The 14,995-nt window shown below is 40.8% G+C and overlaps 1 protein-coding gene across 4 annotated transcripts in view; it reads left to right on the plus strand.

Moving 5' to 3' along the window:
* pola1 (polymerase (DNA directed), alpha 1) overlaps positions 1-14,995 on the plus strand; it is a 65,636-nt gene that overhangs the window by 9,563 nt on the left and 41,078 nt on the right. For all 4 annotated transcript variants that reach the window (XM_032504227.1, XM_032504228.1, XM_032504229.1 and 1 more), the window contains exons 26-27: positions 1,413-1,535; positions 14,711-14,743. In XM_032504227.1, coding sequence (XP_032360118.1) covers positions 1,413-1,535; positions 14,711-14,743 — 156 coding nt within the window. The remainder of the gene's footprint in view (positions 1-1,412; positions 1,536-14,710; positions 14,744-14,995) is intronic.

The following is a 14,995-nucleotide window of genomic DNA, read 5'->3' on the forward strand; positions in this document are numbered from 1 at the left end:
AAACCATGATGCTGCCACCACCATGTTTGACAGTGGGGATGGTGTGTTCAGGGTGATGACCTGTGTTGCTTTTACGCCAAACAGAATGTTTTGCGTTGTTGCCAAAAAGTTAGAGTTTGGTTTCATCTGACCAGAGCACCTTCTTCCACATGTTTGGTGTGTCTCCCAGGTGGCTTGTAGCTAACTTTAAACAAGACTTTTTATGGGTTTCTTAAGAAATGGCTTTTCCCTTGCCACTCTTGCATAAAGGCAAGATTTGTGCAGTATCAACTGATTGTTATCCTATGGACAGACTCTCCCATCTCAGCTGAAGATCTCTGCAGTTCATCCAGAGTGATCATGGGCCTCTTGGCTGCATCTCGCATCAGTCTTCTCCTTGTCTGAGCTGAAAGTTTAGAAGGACGGCGGGTCTTTGTAGATTTGCAGTGGTCTGATACTCCTTCCGTTTTAATATTATCGCTTGCACAGTGCTCCTTGGGATGTTTAAAGCCTGGGAAATCTTTTTGTATCCAAATCTGGCTTTAAACAGTGTCTCGGACCTGCCTGGTGCGTTCCTTGTTCTTCATGATGCTCTCTGCGCTTTAAACGGACCTCTGAGACTATCACAGAGCAGGTGCATTTATACGGAGACTTGATTACACACAGGTGGATTCTATTTATCATCATTAGTTATTTAGGTCAACATTGGATCATTCAGAGATCCTCACTGAACTTCTTGAGATAGTTTGCTGCACTGAAAGTAAAGGGGCTGAATAATTTTGCACAACCAATGTTTTTTAGTTAAAGTTTGAAATATCCAATACATTTTGTTCCACTTCATAATTGTGTCCTACTTGTTGTTGATTGTTCACAAAAAATTACAGTTTTATATCTTTATGTCTGAAGCCTGAAATGTGGCTAAAGGTCAAAAAGTTCAAGGGGGCCAAATACTTTCGCAAGGCAATGTAATACAACTGCTGACCTTTTTTTTTTTTTTTTTTTTTAATGGTGGAAAATCATAAGATTGACAGAAACGACTTCTCTCTCTGTCTCTGTATGTGTGTGTTGTTATGTCATCCTAAAAATCTAAAGTACCAACCAAAGTACTATATTTGGTTAACCATATGTTAGTAAAACTATGTTTGGCTCATACTAGCATAAGATGGACAGCCGTTGAGGATCTTTGAGTCCATTATATTATCTTTTGCACTCAGCAAAGGAAGAGTCATGCAAATGGATGTCAACCCTTTTCATTTCACTGAAAAGAGTAACGCCTGCATACAGGCTCAAAACCACAATTGTCTCCATTGTCAACCATTTTTATTGACATATGAGACAACTTTTAACTTATCAAATCTTTATAACGTGCCAATTTAGGGGAATACAAAATCCTTATATCCATTTGTTCTAATTTGAGTCTGTCTGTCCATCAGTATGACATTCGCCAGAAAGCTCTGAAGCTGACAGCAAACAGTATGTACGGTTGCCTGGGATTCAGCTTCAGCCGCTTCTACGCCAAGCCACTAGCCGCCCTGGTCACACACAAGGGTAGAGAGGTGAGTCAATCCCACATACTGTACATAAACGCGTCAATGACTCTGTAGCTCTTATGGACGCAAACAGATCTAAATACACTATACAAAATAAGCTATATCATATAAAATATGATTCAGCTGAAGTGGTGCATTTATAACTTTACAGTCAGAGCGAGCAGGCATGGCATACAAAGACACAAAACACACTGATTAAGTAAAGAAAATGTCCTTTTGTGATTTTGAAATAAGAACACTTCAATTTTTGTCCACAAGAGGGCACTGCTACATCAAATTCCACATTGTGCAGAACCCCCCCCCCCTTTAACTATTCCGTTTTCTTTTTGACTTCTGCCTCATCTTTTGTTTCTTTTTCTCCCTGTCTCACATTTGTCATCCTTTTCTCTCCAAAAAAAATAAGAGATCTCTTTCTCCCTCACCCTGTGCCCTTCCCTGTTCTGAATATGATTATTCCCTCAAGTTCATTTTGTCAAAATAAGAATAACCTGTTGTGTTGTCTGTGATATCAATAGCTCTGTGCAAGTATTTTTGCAGTAACAAAAATGCCACAGGCACACAAACGATGCTCACAACGCTCTCCATGTAAAGTCTGATTGTGTAATGGCTTCTTTCAACACACACAAATGGAACAAAATGGACATGCACACATGCATGCACACATAAATTGGGGCACAGAGGCATGTGTACTGCATGACATAAATGGCTAAATTTGGTATTGTAACTGAACATCCCCCACGCACACTCACACACCCATCATGTCAGTTGTAGTACTCATGTTCATTTAATGAGCTTTAACAGTACACATCCTCAGCAGAGGCGTCGAGCTTTGCCTCAGGGGAGTGCTTCATTAATATCCCCTTACACACTCATTGTGTTCACTAATAGAGGGCAGGGCAGTAACTGTGTGTGTGTGTGTGTGTGTGTGGGGGTGTGCGTTCACTTGTTACTTTGTCAGTCCGTTTGTGCCTCCAGTTAAGCTTTTTGTTTGGCTGACAGAGCTACTTTGTAAAAAGTGCACATTTGATTCGCTGGTGCAGGTGGGAGTTTTTCTCTCTCCAGACTATTTTTTTTTTTTTTTGCTTGTATCTTTGTCAACAGCCAGAGGTGCATGGGTTAATTACATTTTACCTCGTTTCGGCTTTATTTTATCCAGGAAGTGATACTACTCTCAGCCACAAAGTCAGCTACATTTACATTATCTGAAATGGTAAATTTCTGTACTTTTCATAAGTTATGTGCAGGCTTGTTAAACTGAATATTTATGATGGTTAATTCAAATAGTTCCTAATAGTTTAGGAGACGTGAGTAATCTTTTTAAAACTTCAACAAACATAACATTTCTCCAAACAGTGGTTGTAGCATCATGTAAATGTTTTATAGCTAAAAGGTTAGCAGTTTAGGTTAAAAAATAAAAAATTACCTCCTTATCCTTTGCAGTTTTCTCACCGACAGCATTGGCTACACCACACAAGTAACCAAACGTGTACTGCCACAGAGAGCTAAGCACGGTGTTGTCATTAAGGAAAATAGAGGAGATCATAAAACAAACATTTCCTATTTGACATGGAGATAGAGAAATTAGGTGACATTTTGTTTGTGTTCATCAGTCAAACAAAGTAATACATAATATGCATGTATAAATTGAAATATGCCTATAGATTAGAGCTGGGCAATATATCGATATTATATCGATATTGTGATATGAGACTAGTTATTGTCTTAGATTTTGAATATCATAATATAACATAAGTGTTGTCTACCTGGTTTTAAAGGCTATATTACAGAAAAGTTGTGTCATTTTCTGAAATTACCAGAATGTTGTAACTTCTATTATTTACCTTTACCCACTTAGTCATTGTATCCTCATTACTGATGATTATTTATCAAAAATCTCATTTTGTAAATATTTTGTGAAAGCCCCAAGTGTCAACACCACAATATTGTTGCGGAATCGATATCAAGGTACAGTATTTGGTCGAAAATATAAAATGTTTTCTCCATATTGCCCAGCCCTAATATAGATCATCTTTTAGATAGTTACAATGCAGTGATTTACATAATAGAGTAATTTAGTGAAACTGAACATTTATTTACTTTTAAATGGTTTTAGATCATTTAAAGCTCTTGAAAGCTGCTTATGTTTTTCTCAGTCTTCGGAAGTACCCGGTGTGCTGAAGGGGCTGTAAACACATTGGATTGTGTTTTATTAGGACTTTACTGCATTAGTACATTGCATAGAGTGGAGAGTGAGATGACAGATCGGAGACACGTGCAGACAAAAGCTCAACAGTCAGATCTGGACCATCCGTGTACAGAGTATATTGCCTGGACCTCATCTTGCTAATGTAGCAAGAGACTCCACTGTGAACGATCTTAGTGTTTTGTTTACTTTGTATCCATGATCTGAGGCGCACATCTATTTATATGCAGGATGTGTGGTCGGGGAGAGTATGGCATTCACACAACCAGGGAGTCCCGCTGCAAATGAGATGCTGTAAATAGTGTTGTTGAGGATAAGTTAGTGCTCTCCTAAATCTATGTTTGGACAATTATTTGTTGGGTATTCTGTCTTCTGTCGCTGTCTTTGATATCTCCAAACATTTGTGATCCAGTTGGTCAATCTCTACTCTCTCTTTATGCACTACTTTAAAACTGCATTTTCTTCACTTTTAATGTGTTCGGTCTATACTCTTGATCTACTACCCAACCTCATAAGCTAATTATTTATTTAACGGTTATACTAAAGTGTAATCGGCTTCAATAATGACCATATGTGACCCTATCTCACTCTGACATCTCTCCCTTAGTGCATGTATTACTAAGGTACTAAGGTAGGTAAGGTAGGTACTAAGCATGTGTGTGTAATTCAGGCCTGTGTCTAATAACATCAGAGTGTAAATTGTATTCTCCCCTTGTGGGATCATTAAAGTATACTTTATTTATTTATTTATTTATTTATTATATGCTGGCTGGCTTGGGCAAAGGAGCTGAGAGCAGTTTGGTTCAAGCAACAGTTTGAACAAACTCAGGCAGTGTTATTTAATTTGTATGGCGTTTAATAACCATAAGCCAAGCAGTTCTTGGTAGTTTCCGCTTGCAGTGAGCCAGAAAGGCCAGCTGGCAGTTTCTAGTGTATTTGAGGGTATGGCCGTTTGCACCCTGGCCCCCATTTTAATCGTCACATTTGCACTCTACTTTCATATCGTGATTTAGGAGGCTTTTTATTTTTATAATTGTCACAAGTACCCAGACCGCTGCTCTGTCGGCAGTGTAAATCCACCCTCCTGCCCCTCGGCGTTCCCTTCATCTGTTTGGACGAGTGTGCGGGTGAATGTGCATGTGTTCTGTGTATTTATTGATTGGCTTAGCTCTCATCTTTCTCTCACTCTCGTTTTAAATTGAGGCCTAACCCCACCCTGCGGCAGGATGAGTCAGGCCGGAGGCCACAGTGGTTTTTCAGCCCACGGAGGGTTCAGATGACGGGGCTCTGAGGGGGATGACAGACCCTTGGCGGTGGCTTATCTGATCAGACTTGCCAAGTTCAGAGGGGAAAGCCCCCACTTAGCTCCCCTCCCAACTCAACTTGTGTGTGTTTCTTAAGTAGGTCTTGTATCTATCTGTGTCTGCATGTATGTGTTGATGAACATGTGTCCATGTGTGTGCACACAAGTGCTACAAGCTGAACTCTGCCCTTTGTCGGGGGGACCATTTGTTGTGGCCCTACTCTGTCCTGGTATGTGTGGGTATTAAGTCGGGAGGGGGGTATTAAGAGGAAGGTGAAGGTTTAGGATTACACAGCCACAGATTGATGTCCCCCTAAACCCCTCAGCGTTATTTTAAGTTCTTTTGTATGTTCGCCAGAGAACAGTTGGGTGCAGAGAGACCGATATATGACACACAACTTACACACATGGGGTTATAATAGGCTGATAAATGCATTTGTCATACCAGGAAGACTTTTATTGTCCCTCGACCACTGGCTTGTGTGTCCCTGACTTCAACTGATGGTCTCATCTTACAAATACAGAGAATTAAACGTAGAGAAAGGAGGATTTTCTGCAGTTGTTTTTTTCGTTCAGAGCTCAGTTGCAGGAACAACTCTACAGCATTTGGCTCATTGGTGGTGTTAATTTCCTATGCTGGTGTTAATGTTGCTAGTCAAAGCAAATAGAGAAGTGTCTTTTAACAGTCAAGGGCACCATGAAAGCTGCTTTGTCTCAAGTGTAGTTGATCTTTCTCTGTTGATGTAAGTAAGGAAACGGAATGATTTTTTTTTTCTCTTAGTTTTGACAATTTTATGACACGCTTGGTTTAGATGGCATGTAAACCATCACTTGTCCCTGACCACAAATCGTATGTATGCGTAAGTGTGTGCAAGTACTCTTAATCGAGTGATGTTAACAACAGAGGCCGCTTGAAGCCGTTGATTGTTGTGGAACGCAGATTGGTCTGACCTTTGACCCCTTTTGCCAGCAAATCTGACAGCCATTAGCAGGTGTGTGTGTGTGTGTGTGTGTGTGTGTGTGTGTGTGTGTGTGTGTGTGTGTGTGTGTGTGTGTGTGTGTGTGTGTGTGTGTGTGTGTGTGTGTGTGTGTGTGTGTGTGTGTGTGTGTGTGTGTGTGTGTGTGTGTGTGTGTGTGTGTGTGTGTGTGTGTGTCTCTCTCTCAGGATGGAGGATGACTCTGTAAAGCCATTCTGCTGTAATTGAGTCTCTGTCCTTGTGTTTAAAAACAGCCTGACAAGAGCTCGTAGTTAACATTATTGGATGGCATGCAGAGTGAGGGATGGAAGCGGGCTTGGGTAACGGAGCCGAGGGTGTGGAGAGGTCAAAGTTTGGTTTAGGTTAAACCTCTATGTGCACTTGTGTGTGTCAGGGAGCGTGTGCTTGTAATGAAGTCTAAGTAAATATTTTTGCCCCTGGTGTCCCTCATTCAAGTTCTATATCATTCTTATCTCAGGAATCACAAATCATTTCCCCGAATTAGAAGCAGGAATTCCTAAACCACCCTATCATGTCTCGTCTGGTGTGCGTCTGTCCGGCTGTGTCGTGATAGGGTGCGAGTAAATGTTGTTGCCCCCATTTCTTTCATTCAGGGTCTCAATTGCTGTCATATATACAGTTTTTTGTGCGTGCGTGCGTGCAAGCGTCTGTGTGCGTGTGCGCCCTATAGTTTCCAGAGCTGGCTTTGCTCCTGAGAGAAGTGGACTTAACAAATAGTCACATGGGAGCAGCACTGCTATTTTGGCTACATTAGCTCGTCTGTGAGGGCAGACAGTGGCCACGACAAGGTTTCACAATCTAAACTGCAACTTTAATAACACCTACTAATGAGGCCATGTGAGACCAAGCTAATGGCAGGGATTATCGTTCATTACGGATTGATCTGACATATGGTTTCTCTGTCAGGGCCACTGATAGAGTTGTAAATGAGAGGATAATTAGTACATGGTTTTAGCTGACTTGGCAAGTAGGTGATGCATATGTTCAGTTCTATTAACACCTAAGCATTTATGACCTAATGAACTTGATTTTCTAATGAACATTACATTTGTGGTGTAGAACCAACAATAGGCTTACATTGACTCCACCTTGACTTGACAGATAGGTGGTAAATCACATATTTAAACCTGTAATCTAGTGACCTGTGTGTTTATATATATATATATATATATATATATATATATATATATTTATTTATTTAGGGGCCACTTGGATGCAGCGGAAACAAGTTCTGAACACAATCTTGACATAAAATCACTTTTGTTTTATATCAAGTTAACATGGTCAACTGGTTAGCAAGCAGTCGTTATTTACACATTCAGCAGGTATAGAGCAACATCATTCATTTGTAGTTACATTTTTCTGTCTGCAGTTTGGTGTTGAGCAGGCAGTGCACCTTTTTTAGAGCTTTTTCTAAAAAGACTGCTGCTGACAACGATGCTATGAGAGATAATCAAATTACATTGTCATTTGATACATTGTTATAAAAATATTCATTATAGACGCCTTCAACTTTAGTTAAAAATATGTTCATTAAAAATTAGACCTGACTGTATAAGAATGAAGCTGATTCTTAACTACAAAGGTCATCTCATCTTCCTGAACCATCTATTGCCTGTCATCTCAAATATCACTTGTATGAGCTCTTTTGATTATATTCATACGTTATTTATTTGCCTGACAACATTTTAAGAATTTATTGGTGACAACTTTGAATGTGCCTCGGAAGATGTGACACATCAGGATGTGTCCATTCCAGGGATTAAAGTACCACGTTTTAAATTGACCAGACAGCAGGAAGATTTTTATCATTGTCGGCATTATTTCCGATGAAGACCAGGGTTTGTGATCTCAGCCGGTAGTCTTCAATCACATTAAGCTTCACAACAGGTTGCCTGCCCAGTAGCAGACATGAGAGCAGAGCAATGGCATCTGCAGGACAGGTGTGTGCATGTGTGTGCATGCATGCCCGTTTGTGTGTCTTTGTGCTCGTGCATTCTTTCATGTGAATTAAAATAATTTCAGTGAAAAGATTTTCATTTTCTATATGTACACTAAGAGAGACTACAAGTATTTTATGCATCTTTGTGTGTGAGACAGTTAGTGAAGAGAGGGAGACTTTGTGTGCTTGCATGCACAAGCACACAAAGTCGTTGCCCCCCCCCCCCCCCCCCCCCCCCCCCCCCCCCCCCCCCCCCCCCCCCCGCTCTGACAGTGGTGTGTTCCTCCACAGGTGCTATTTCAGTCGGCCGTCTGTCATCCCAAAATGCTTTTCAGCTGAGTGCTTTTCAAAACAATCGTCACTGGTGCCCCAGGCTCTTTTTACAAGGGCCCTCTGCCGCACTGAGGTTTAACATGCTGTCTCTGATCTGCTGACTGGGGGGTGGATGAGAGTGTGTGTATATGTGTGTATCTCTGTTGTCTTTATTGCTTCCTTTCAATGTATAAACCATTTGTCGCACATCCAATGCAGATCAGTTAAGACCCATATTCTTATTTAAAATCACAACCTGGCAAAAGACTAAAGATAACCTGAAGAGGAGGCGGTTGAAGCGGACTGAAATGAAGAGTACATGAGAACAACATGACAACAATACACACACAAATCTCTAATAGAGAACACCAGAAAATAGCTGCGCAGGGAAAGCCAGATATCACAACAAGGCTGAACTACTCATCAATTAGCATAACAGGGTGCAATATTGCACAGCTGATGGGTACAAGGCATTTGCAGACACACTGGTGCACATGTAAAGACATGAAACATTGTCGCAAGCACTAAATTAAAAGTGATTGCAAGCTGTGGAAAGTCAGAGACTGGCCATGTACGGATTTATTATTATTTAGTGAGATATATAGATACACTTGGTTTTAAACTGTAGATGGTGTTAAATGTAAAAATATCATTGTCTCACTTTTTCTAACTTAATATCTATTCGAAATACTTTAGATTTAGGTTTATCCGGCTGCACTAGTCAGCTGGACAAGATTTGTCATTTATCATGGACCTGTGCTCCTGTAGCTGTCTCCCTAGTTCACTTCATGGCAGCTTTGAGTGTTACAGACTACGGTAGCACCACTTAACCAAACTACATCTTTTAGCAACATTGGCAGGGTCAGATGCCCTAAAGTATGTGTCCTCAAGTCTCGAGGCTGATTGTTGGGTATATTATGTTTTAAAAATGGGGAGTACAAAGTGAAAATGTCACCTGTAAGCTGTGCAAGTCGGTGTTGAAATACTACTTCTAGTAACACAAGAACTATCCACAACACTTGCGTACTACTGTCAGGTCCAATACTGGTTAGTCTGAAAAAGCTGGAGCTACAGCCGGAATTATCTTAAAGTTTCCATTTGCTACAAGTTGCAGGTTTATCCAAAACAAATTGATGCTCAAATACAAGCATCCTTACTAGTGCTGTCAGTTAAAAGCTCTATTAACGGCGTTAACGCAAACCCATTTTAGCGGTGTCAATTTTTTAGCGCAAGATTAACGTTCTTTTTGGCCTCGCAAACTATGTAGTTTTTTCACACACTGTTGCAACAACCAGTAACATTAAAAAAACTACAACACCGCACCGGATCTAGCTAGACCGGAAACAAGACAACGGGCACGCTGCACACACTAGTTTGGACTTGCGAGCCGGCCAAAGAGTAGTAATGTTAAGTTTTGAGTGGATGGCTAGCGCGAGATGCCGAAATAAATGCCAATAAGATTCTGAATGGAAAGTTTACTTTTAAAAAGTTGCCAAATGATTCCATTGACAAGACCAAAGTGATCTGTGGGTTTTGTCGTTGTGAACTGAGCTATCATCGCAGCCCGTCCAGTCTGAAATACCACTTGATGGCCACCTCCTGATGCGGATTCTTTGCCCCCTCGTCAAAGTGTTTTTTCACTCTTTTATTGATGGATAGTGTTACATTGTGTGAGAGATAATTTGCTCCAAGTGTGAATGACTGCTCCAAGAGAGAATGTTAGTGTGAAATTGAACACTACAGTAAGCTATATGCCACTGTTGTTTTCAATAAAAAAAACATTAGCACAAAGCAAGCTGATCCACTTTTCCATGTTGATAAGAGCAATAAAATGAGAAAATAAATAATGGGACAAATAGAAATCAAGGGACATCTAGAATAGATAAAAATGTGCTCTTAATTGCGAGTTAACTATGGCATTAATGCAATGAATCGCAATTAAATCGTTCAACAGCACTAATCCTTACATTTTGAATCTTAGAATGTGTGTCTTCGAGCGACACTAGAGTTTGTTTTGAGTTTAGTTTGTTTGGGTCGGTGTTGAATAAACTCTGGGGCAGACCAAACAACCGTTCTGCTTCTAATCAGACTCGTGTGTGGTTCTTTGTGGTCGGAAAGCAAAGCAGACAAACCCCAGGATTTTTGAAGAAGTGGAAAATCTGATTTGCCCCCGGTGGTCCATGATGATATCAGGATGTACAGCTCTTGGGTTGTTTGTAAAAGGTTGGTGTGAACATAAAACGGACCAGAACTAAAACGTATAATTTTTTAATTCAATAACTTCTCCTGTTTTTTTTGCCGTGGCAAACAGAAAGCAAAGTTACCAGCGCAAACATTGGTACAAATACAAGTTTGCCTCTTCTGCTTAACAATATACAGCTGTGTTAATGACAATTAAAACTGTAGACAAATGTAGAAGTGTAGACCGGCGGCCGCTGTGTGGCGGGGCTACGCGGAGAGTAAGAGGAGAGATCCAACACAGGCACGGCTTTACAGAAGAAATGGGTCATGTAACGCAAAATTAAACCATATCCATATAAACAACACTGCAGCGGATGCGAGGACATTAGGTGCACCGGTGCGTCCTGGAGGAAAAATGTTACTCGCGCCCTAGAGCCCTGTGAGCTAACAGACGCTAACTAGCCCCGACTAGCACTGGTCACTGCTGTTGTCTAAAAAAAAAAACAGACGGGGCAAAATGTTGCGTTTACTGATAAACTGGTAAACCTTGAGACTGACGTATGACCGACTGCTATCTGTTGAATTTTCCTCATGTTACTCTGTCCTCTGTGACTGTCTAGATCTAGAAACTAAGCTGCGCGGTGCAGGGAACCACTCTGACTGGCACATGATCAGACAGTGGTTTACGGAGCGGTAGATTGGCTTTGCAAAAAAACCCGGAGCGTTCTATGAAATGATGCATTTAAAAAATTGCTCAAATTTGATTGTGGGAAGCCAAAATCGTGATCGCGATTAAAATTTGATTAATTGTGTAGCCCTAACTCTGAACCACATTGACCTCTCACAGCCCAAAGAATGCAATCTGACATCTGAGCCCTCTATATTGTGGCATGATAGGAACAATGCGAGGGATAGTGATTACAAGTGTGAGAAAAATAAGAATTCAATCTTTTCTACTAAATCTTCTGTCCTGATCTTTCACATTGCGAGGCACTTGTCAGTGAGTTGCTCAAGTATAGTCCAGTCTAATTACACTGTGTTAACACCAAGGAGCCGAGGAGTGAAAGAGGCAGGAACATAAGGCAATTGAGTGATGTTTTACAGTGTGACAAAAGAAGGACATTTAGTAATTTAGCACGAATTTCAACAGACTTATTAATTTACTGAGTCAAAAATGGGGCACATAAGCGAAGAAGAGGTTCACCTTGACTCATTGTTGATACCAAACTATTAAAATTGAGTTTAGGGAAAGTAATCTAACCATACCTCACAGGCCTGGAGAAATATAAATCTTAAGAACTTGAAGATACTGTATATTTAAATGGGGTCATTCACTTGGTTTGTTAAATGCCAACCAATAGGAATAAAGCGTCTGGAATACGTTTCCAGTGATCACAGTGACTTTTGTTTTATCCGACCGTCATAATCTAAAGATATTCAGTCTTCTCTCAGTTTACTATCTGACAAGCTGGATCCAGTGTAGTTTTGCCAAAAGAAAATAAATAAAACGCTAAATCATAATGGATGCTGATACGTTTTTTTGTCAGATCGATTAGTTGATGCAGCTCTGCATGAATCCCTTTTCCTTAATCTGGTTGATGTGGAAGACTTGGATGTATTATTGAAGGACACAGCGTCGGGTAATGTTTAGTAATACGAGTCAAGCTTTTTTAGTTGTTTGCTCCAGTATGAGTGGCATGCGCGGTGGTGACTAATGTAATCATCAGAGGGACGAAATACACACACTCTCTGTACCCCCTGGGGCTATATGTTTGCATTGGTCCATCCAGTATGTGTGTGTTGGTATGCGTTTTAAAGATGAACACACACATACAGTCAGTTGCACACATTGCTTTCTGGTCAAACGGCTTGTCTTTCACGTGGTATTATTCCTTAAAGCAGTCTGTCCTGCTGGGACTGACAGCATATGGAAAACCTGTCTAAATGAGTCCACACATCAATTACATCAACGCATTCTCACCTCGCTTGCCTCACTTTGCTGTCGCTCTCTCTGTCTTTCCCACATCACTCTATTCATCACTTCTCTGCCCTTTCCTTCCGTCTATTCTCTGATCATTCCAGCCTCCTCTTCTGTCTCTCCTCATTCGGCGTACATATATACCATGACACGATAGATTTTTTTTTTCAACATTAAGAGATTTTGCCGTACCATTATACTGAGGTAACACTCCCTTAAGTATCTGTATTTGTAGGTGTTTTGACTGAAAACAGCTCTGCGTTAAAACAATGCAAATGGCTGTTTTGGTAGGGGTCTGTTTAAGGTATGAAAATGAAATGGCATCTACAAAGTCTGGTTTGCGGTCTGTCAATTTGAGGGTGCCAAAACACTGCATTAAGGTTTATAACAGTGAGAAGGATTTTAGAAATCCAGACAATTGTCACGCCATTATCACTTTTTTCTTTTATTGTGGCAAACATAAGGTAAACTGTAACAATACAGTTTATATTCAATAAGGAATGTGCCCTTGTATATATTTAACTTACCACAATGCAGCACCTTACTGGATGCTGCTGCATTGCATCAAAAGTTGACGTTTTGGCTGGACGCCGCTGCATGTATTTTGGTCGGAGTGCTCGGGACTCTTCAATGGCATCAATCAATATGATGAGGTTCCTTGATTTGTCTGGTATTTAATTAGCTTGTTATTTATCTATATATGATTCCTCAATTTAGTTGAATTTTATTTCTATAAATTTGCAGATAAAGTTTTAAGAAAGGGACTAAATGCGCATGTGTATAGTTTTAGCTCAGTTCTTATGTTTTATTTTATACTTCTCAACAATTATCATTTCTTTAGCTTCTTTTTGTATGTTAAATAACATACTCACTAGATGCAGCTCGGAGTCAAATTTTAACTTACTAGAATAAATCATTTTCTTGAAGTCTTTTATGCCACAAAAAGGGCATAATAGTGTTTAGATGTATTAAAATTGTCTCCAAAATCATAGTTTTGCCTGAAGACTTATCTAAATGTATACTCAAACTGAGCCTGTCCTAAGACTTATTTCATCTTTCTTTTCCCCTCCTTTTCTTTGTCTCCTAAACTAGCAGGAGACAGGCTAGTCATTTTGTCTGCATAAAGCTTAGCTGCACATTTGTGTGTGTGTGTGTGGTGTGTGTGTGTGTGTGTGTGGTGTGTGTGTGTGGTGTGTGTGTGTGTGTGTGTGTGTGTGTGTGTGTGTGTTGTGTGTGTTGTGTGTGTGTGTGTGTGTGTGTGTGTGTGTGTGTGTGTGTGTGTGTGTGTGTGTGTGTGTGTGTTTGTGGTGTGTGTGTGTGTGTTGTGTGTGTGTGTGTGTGTGTGTGGTGTGTGTGTGTGTGTGTGTGTGTGTGTGTGTGTGTGTGGTGTGTGTGTGTGTGTGTGTGGTGTTGTGGGTGGTGTTGTGTGTGTGGTGTGTGTGTGTGTGTGTGTGTGTGTGTGTGTGTGTGTTTGTGTGTGTGTGTTTGTGGTTGGTTTGACCTTGACTGCAGTCCCTATGGAGGAGCTTTCTTTGAATGACTCAAACTCCCCCTGCCGTACAATGGTATGTAGCGCCCATAAGCATGCTTAAGTCCCACTTGGTTTCGGGAGTGGAACACCCTGCCGCAGCCCGACCCCGCCTCTTCCTCACACATTTGAAATAGCCACGTCTTGTCCCCACACGGAGCACAGTGTGAGTCGGGTGCGTATATATGTGGCCATGGTTGATTGAGGAGCAGATTGCTGGTGACAGGTCACACTGCGTTCTGTCCTCCGACCCCCCAGATTAGCCACCCTGCCCTCCCCTACTCTGGGCCCCCACCTGTTTGGATCCCTCCGCTGCTCAGATCACACACACACACACACACACACACACAAACACACACACACACTGCGTTAACAGTATTCTCTTATTTGTCCGTCACTCACTCTGCGGGTGACAAAGGCCATTAGGAGTCATTAAGGTGTGCGTGTGTGTTGCCTGGCTAGAGTGTGTGGGTTGAAAAGACGCCTGTCACAGCACGCTGTCATAATTGCCCTCTTAGCCAATTATCCGCCATTTAAAAGAAAGTCACCTGCTCTGCTCCAGTGTCCACACAAATGTGCGCACACACACACACATAGAATAAATAACATGGAAAATTAATATTTAATCATTGTTTGTTCCTGAGGGATTTGTTTGTTTACTGTGCTGAAATGTGTATTCATGCTTTTTGTTTTCCTATCAGCCCCCATTCAAACTGTTGTCTGCTTTCTCCTTCAGATTCTGATGCACACCAAAGACATGGTTCAGAAGGTGGGGTACTAACAAGCTTAATATTACAAATCTAGTTTAGGACAATGTAAATAACACCACAGCATGTGACTGAAAATCTGTTTCAGGACTGTATTGTCACAGTTACCTCAATAAATGTAAATGTAACAATTACAATTTCTTTGACTACATATGTGCAGGAGGCTTTTTTATGATGCTGGATCACTTCTTATATGTATATCCTGATTATAAAAAGTTCATAAAGACTCCCGATACCTCGGGAGAAATTAACTG

This window comes from Etheostoma spectabile, chromosome 22 (assembly GCF_008692095.1).
Source record: "Etheostoma spectabile isolate EspeVRDwgs_2016 chromosome 22, UIUC_Espe_1.0, whole genome shotgun sequence".
Lineage (NCBI taxonomy): Eukaryota > Metazoa > Chordata > Actinopteri > Perciformes > Percidae > Etheostoma > Etheostoma spectabile.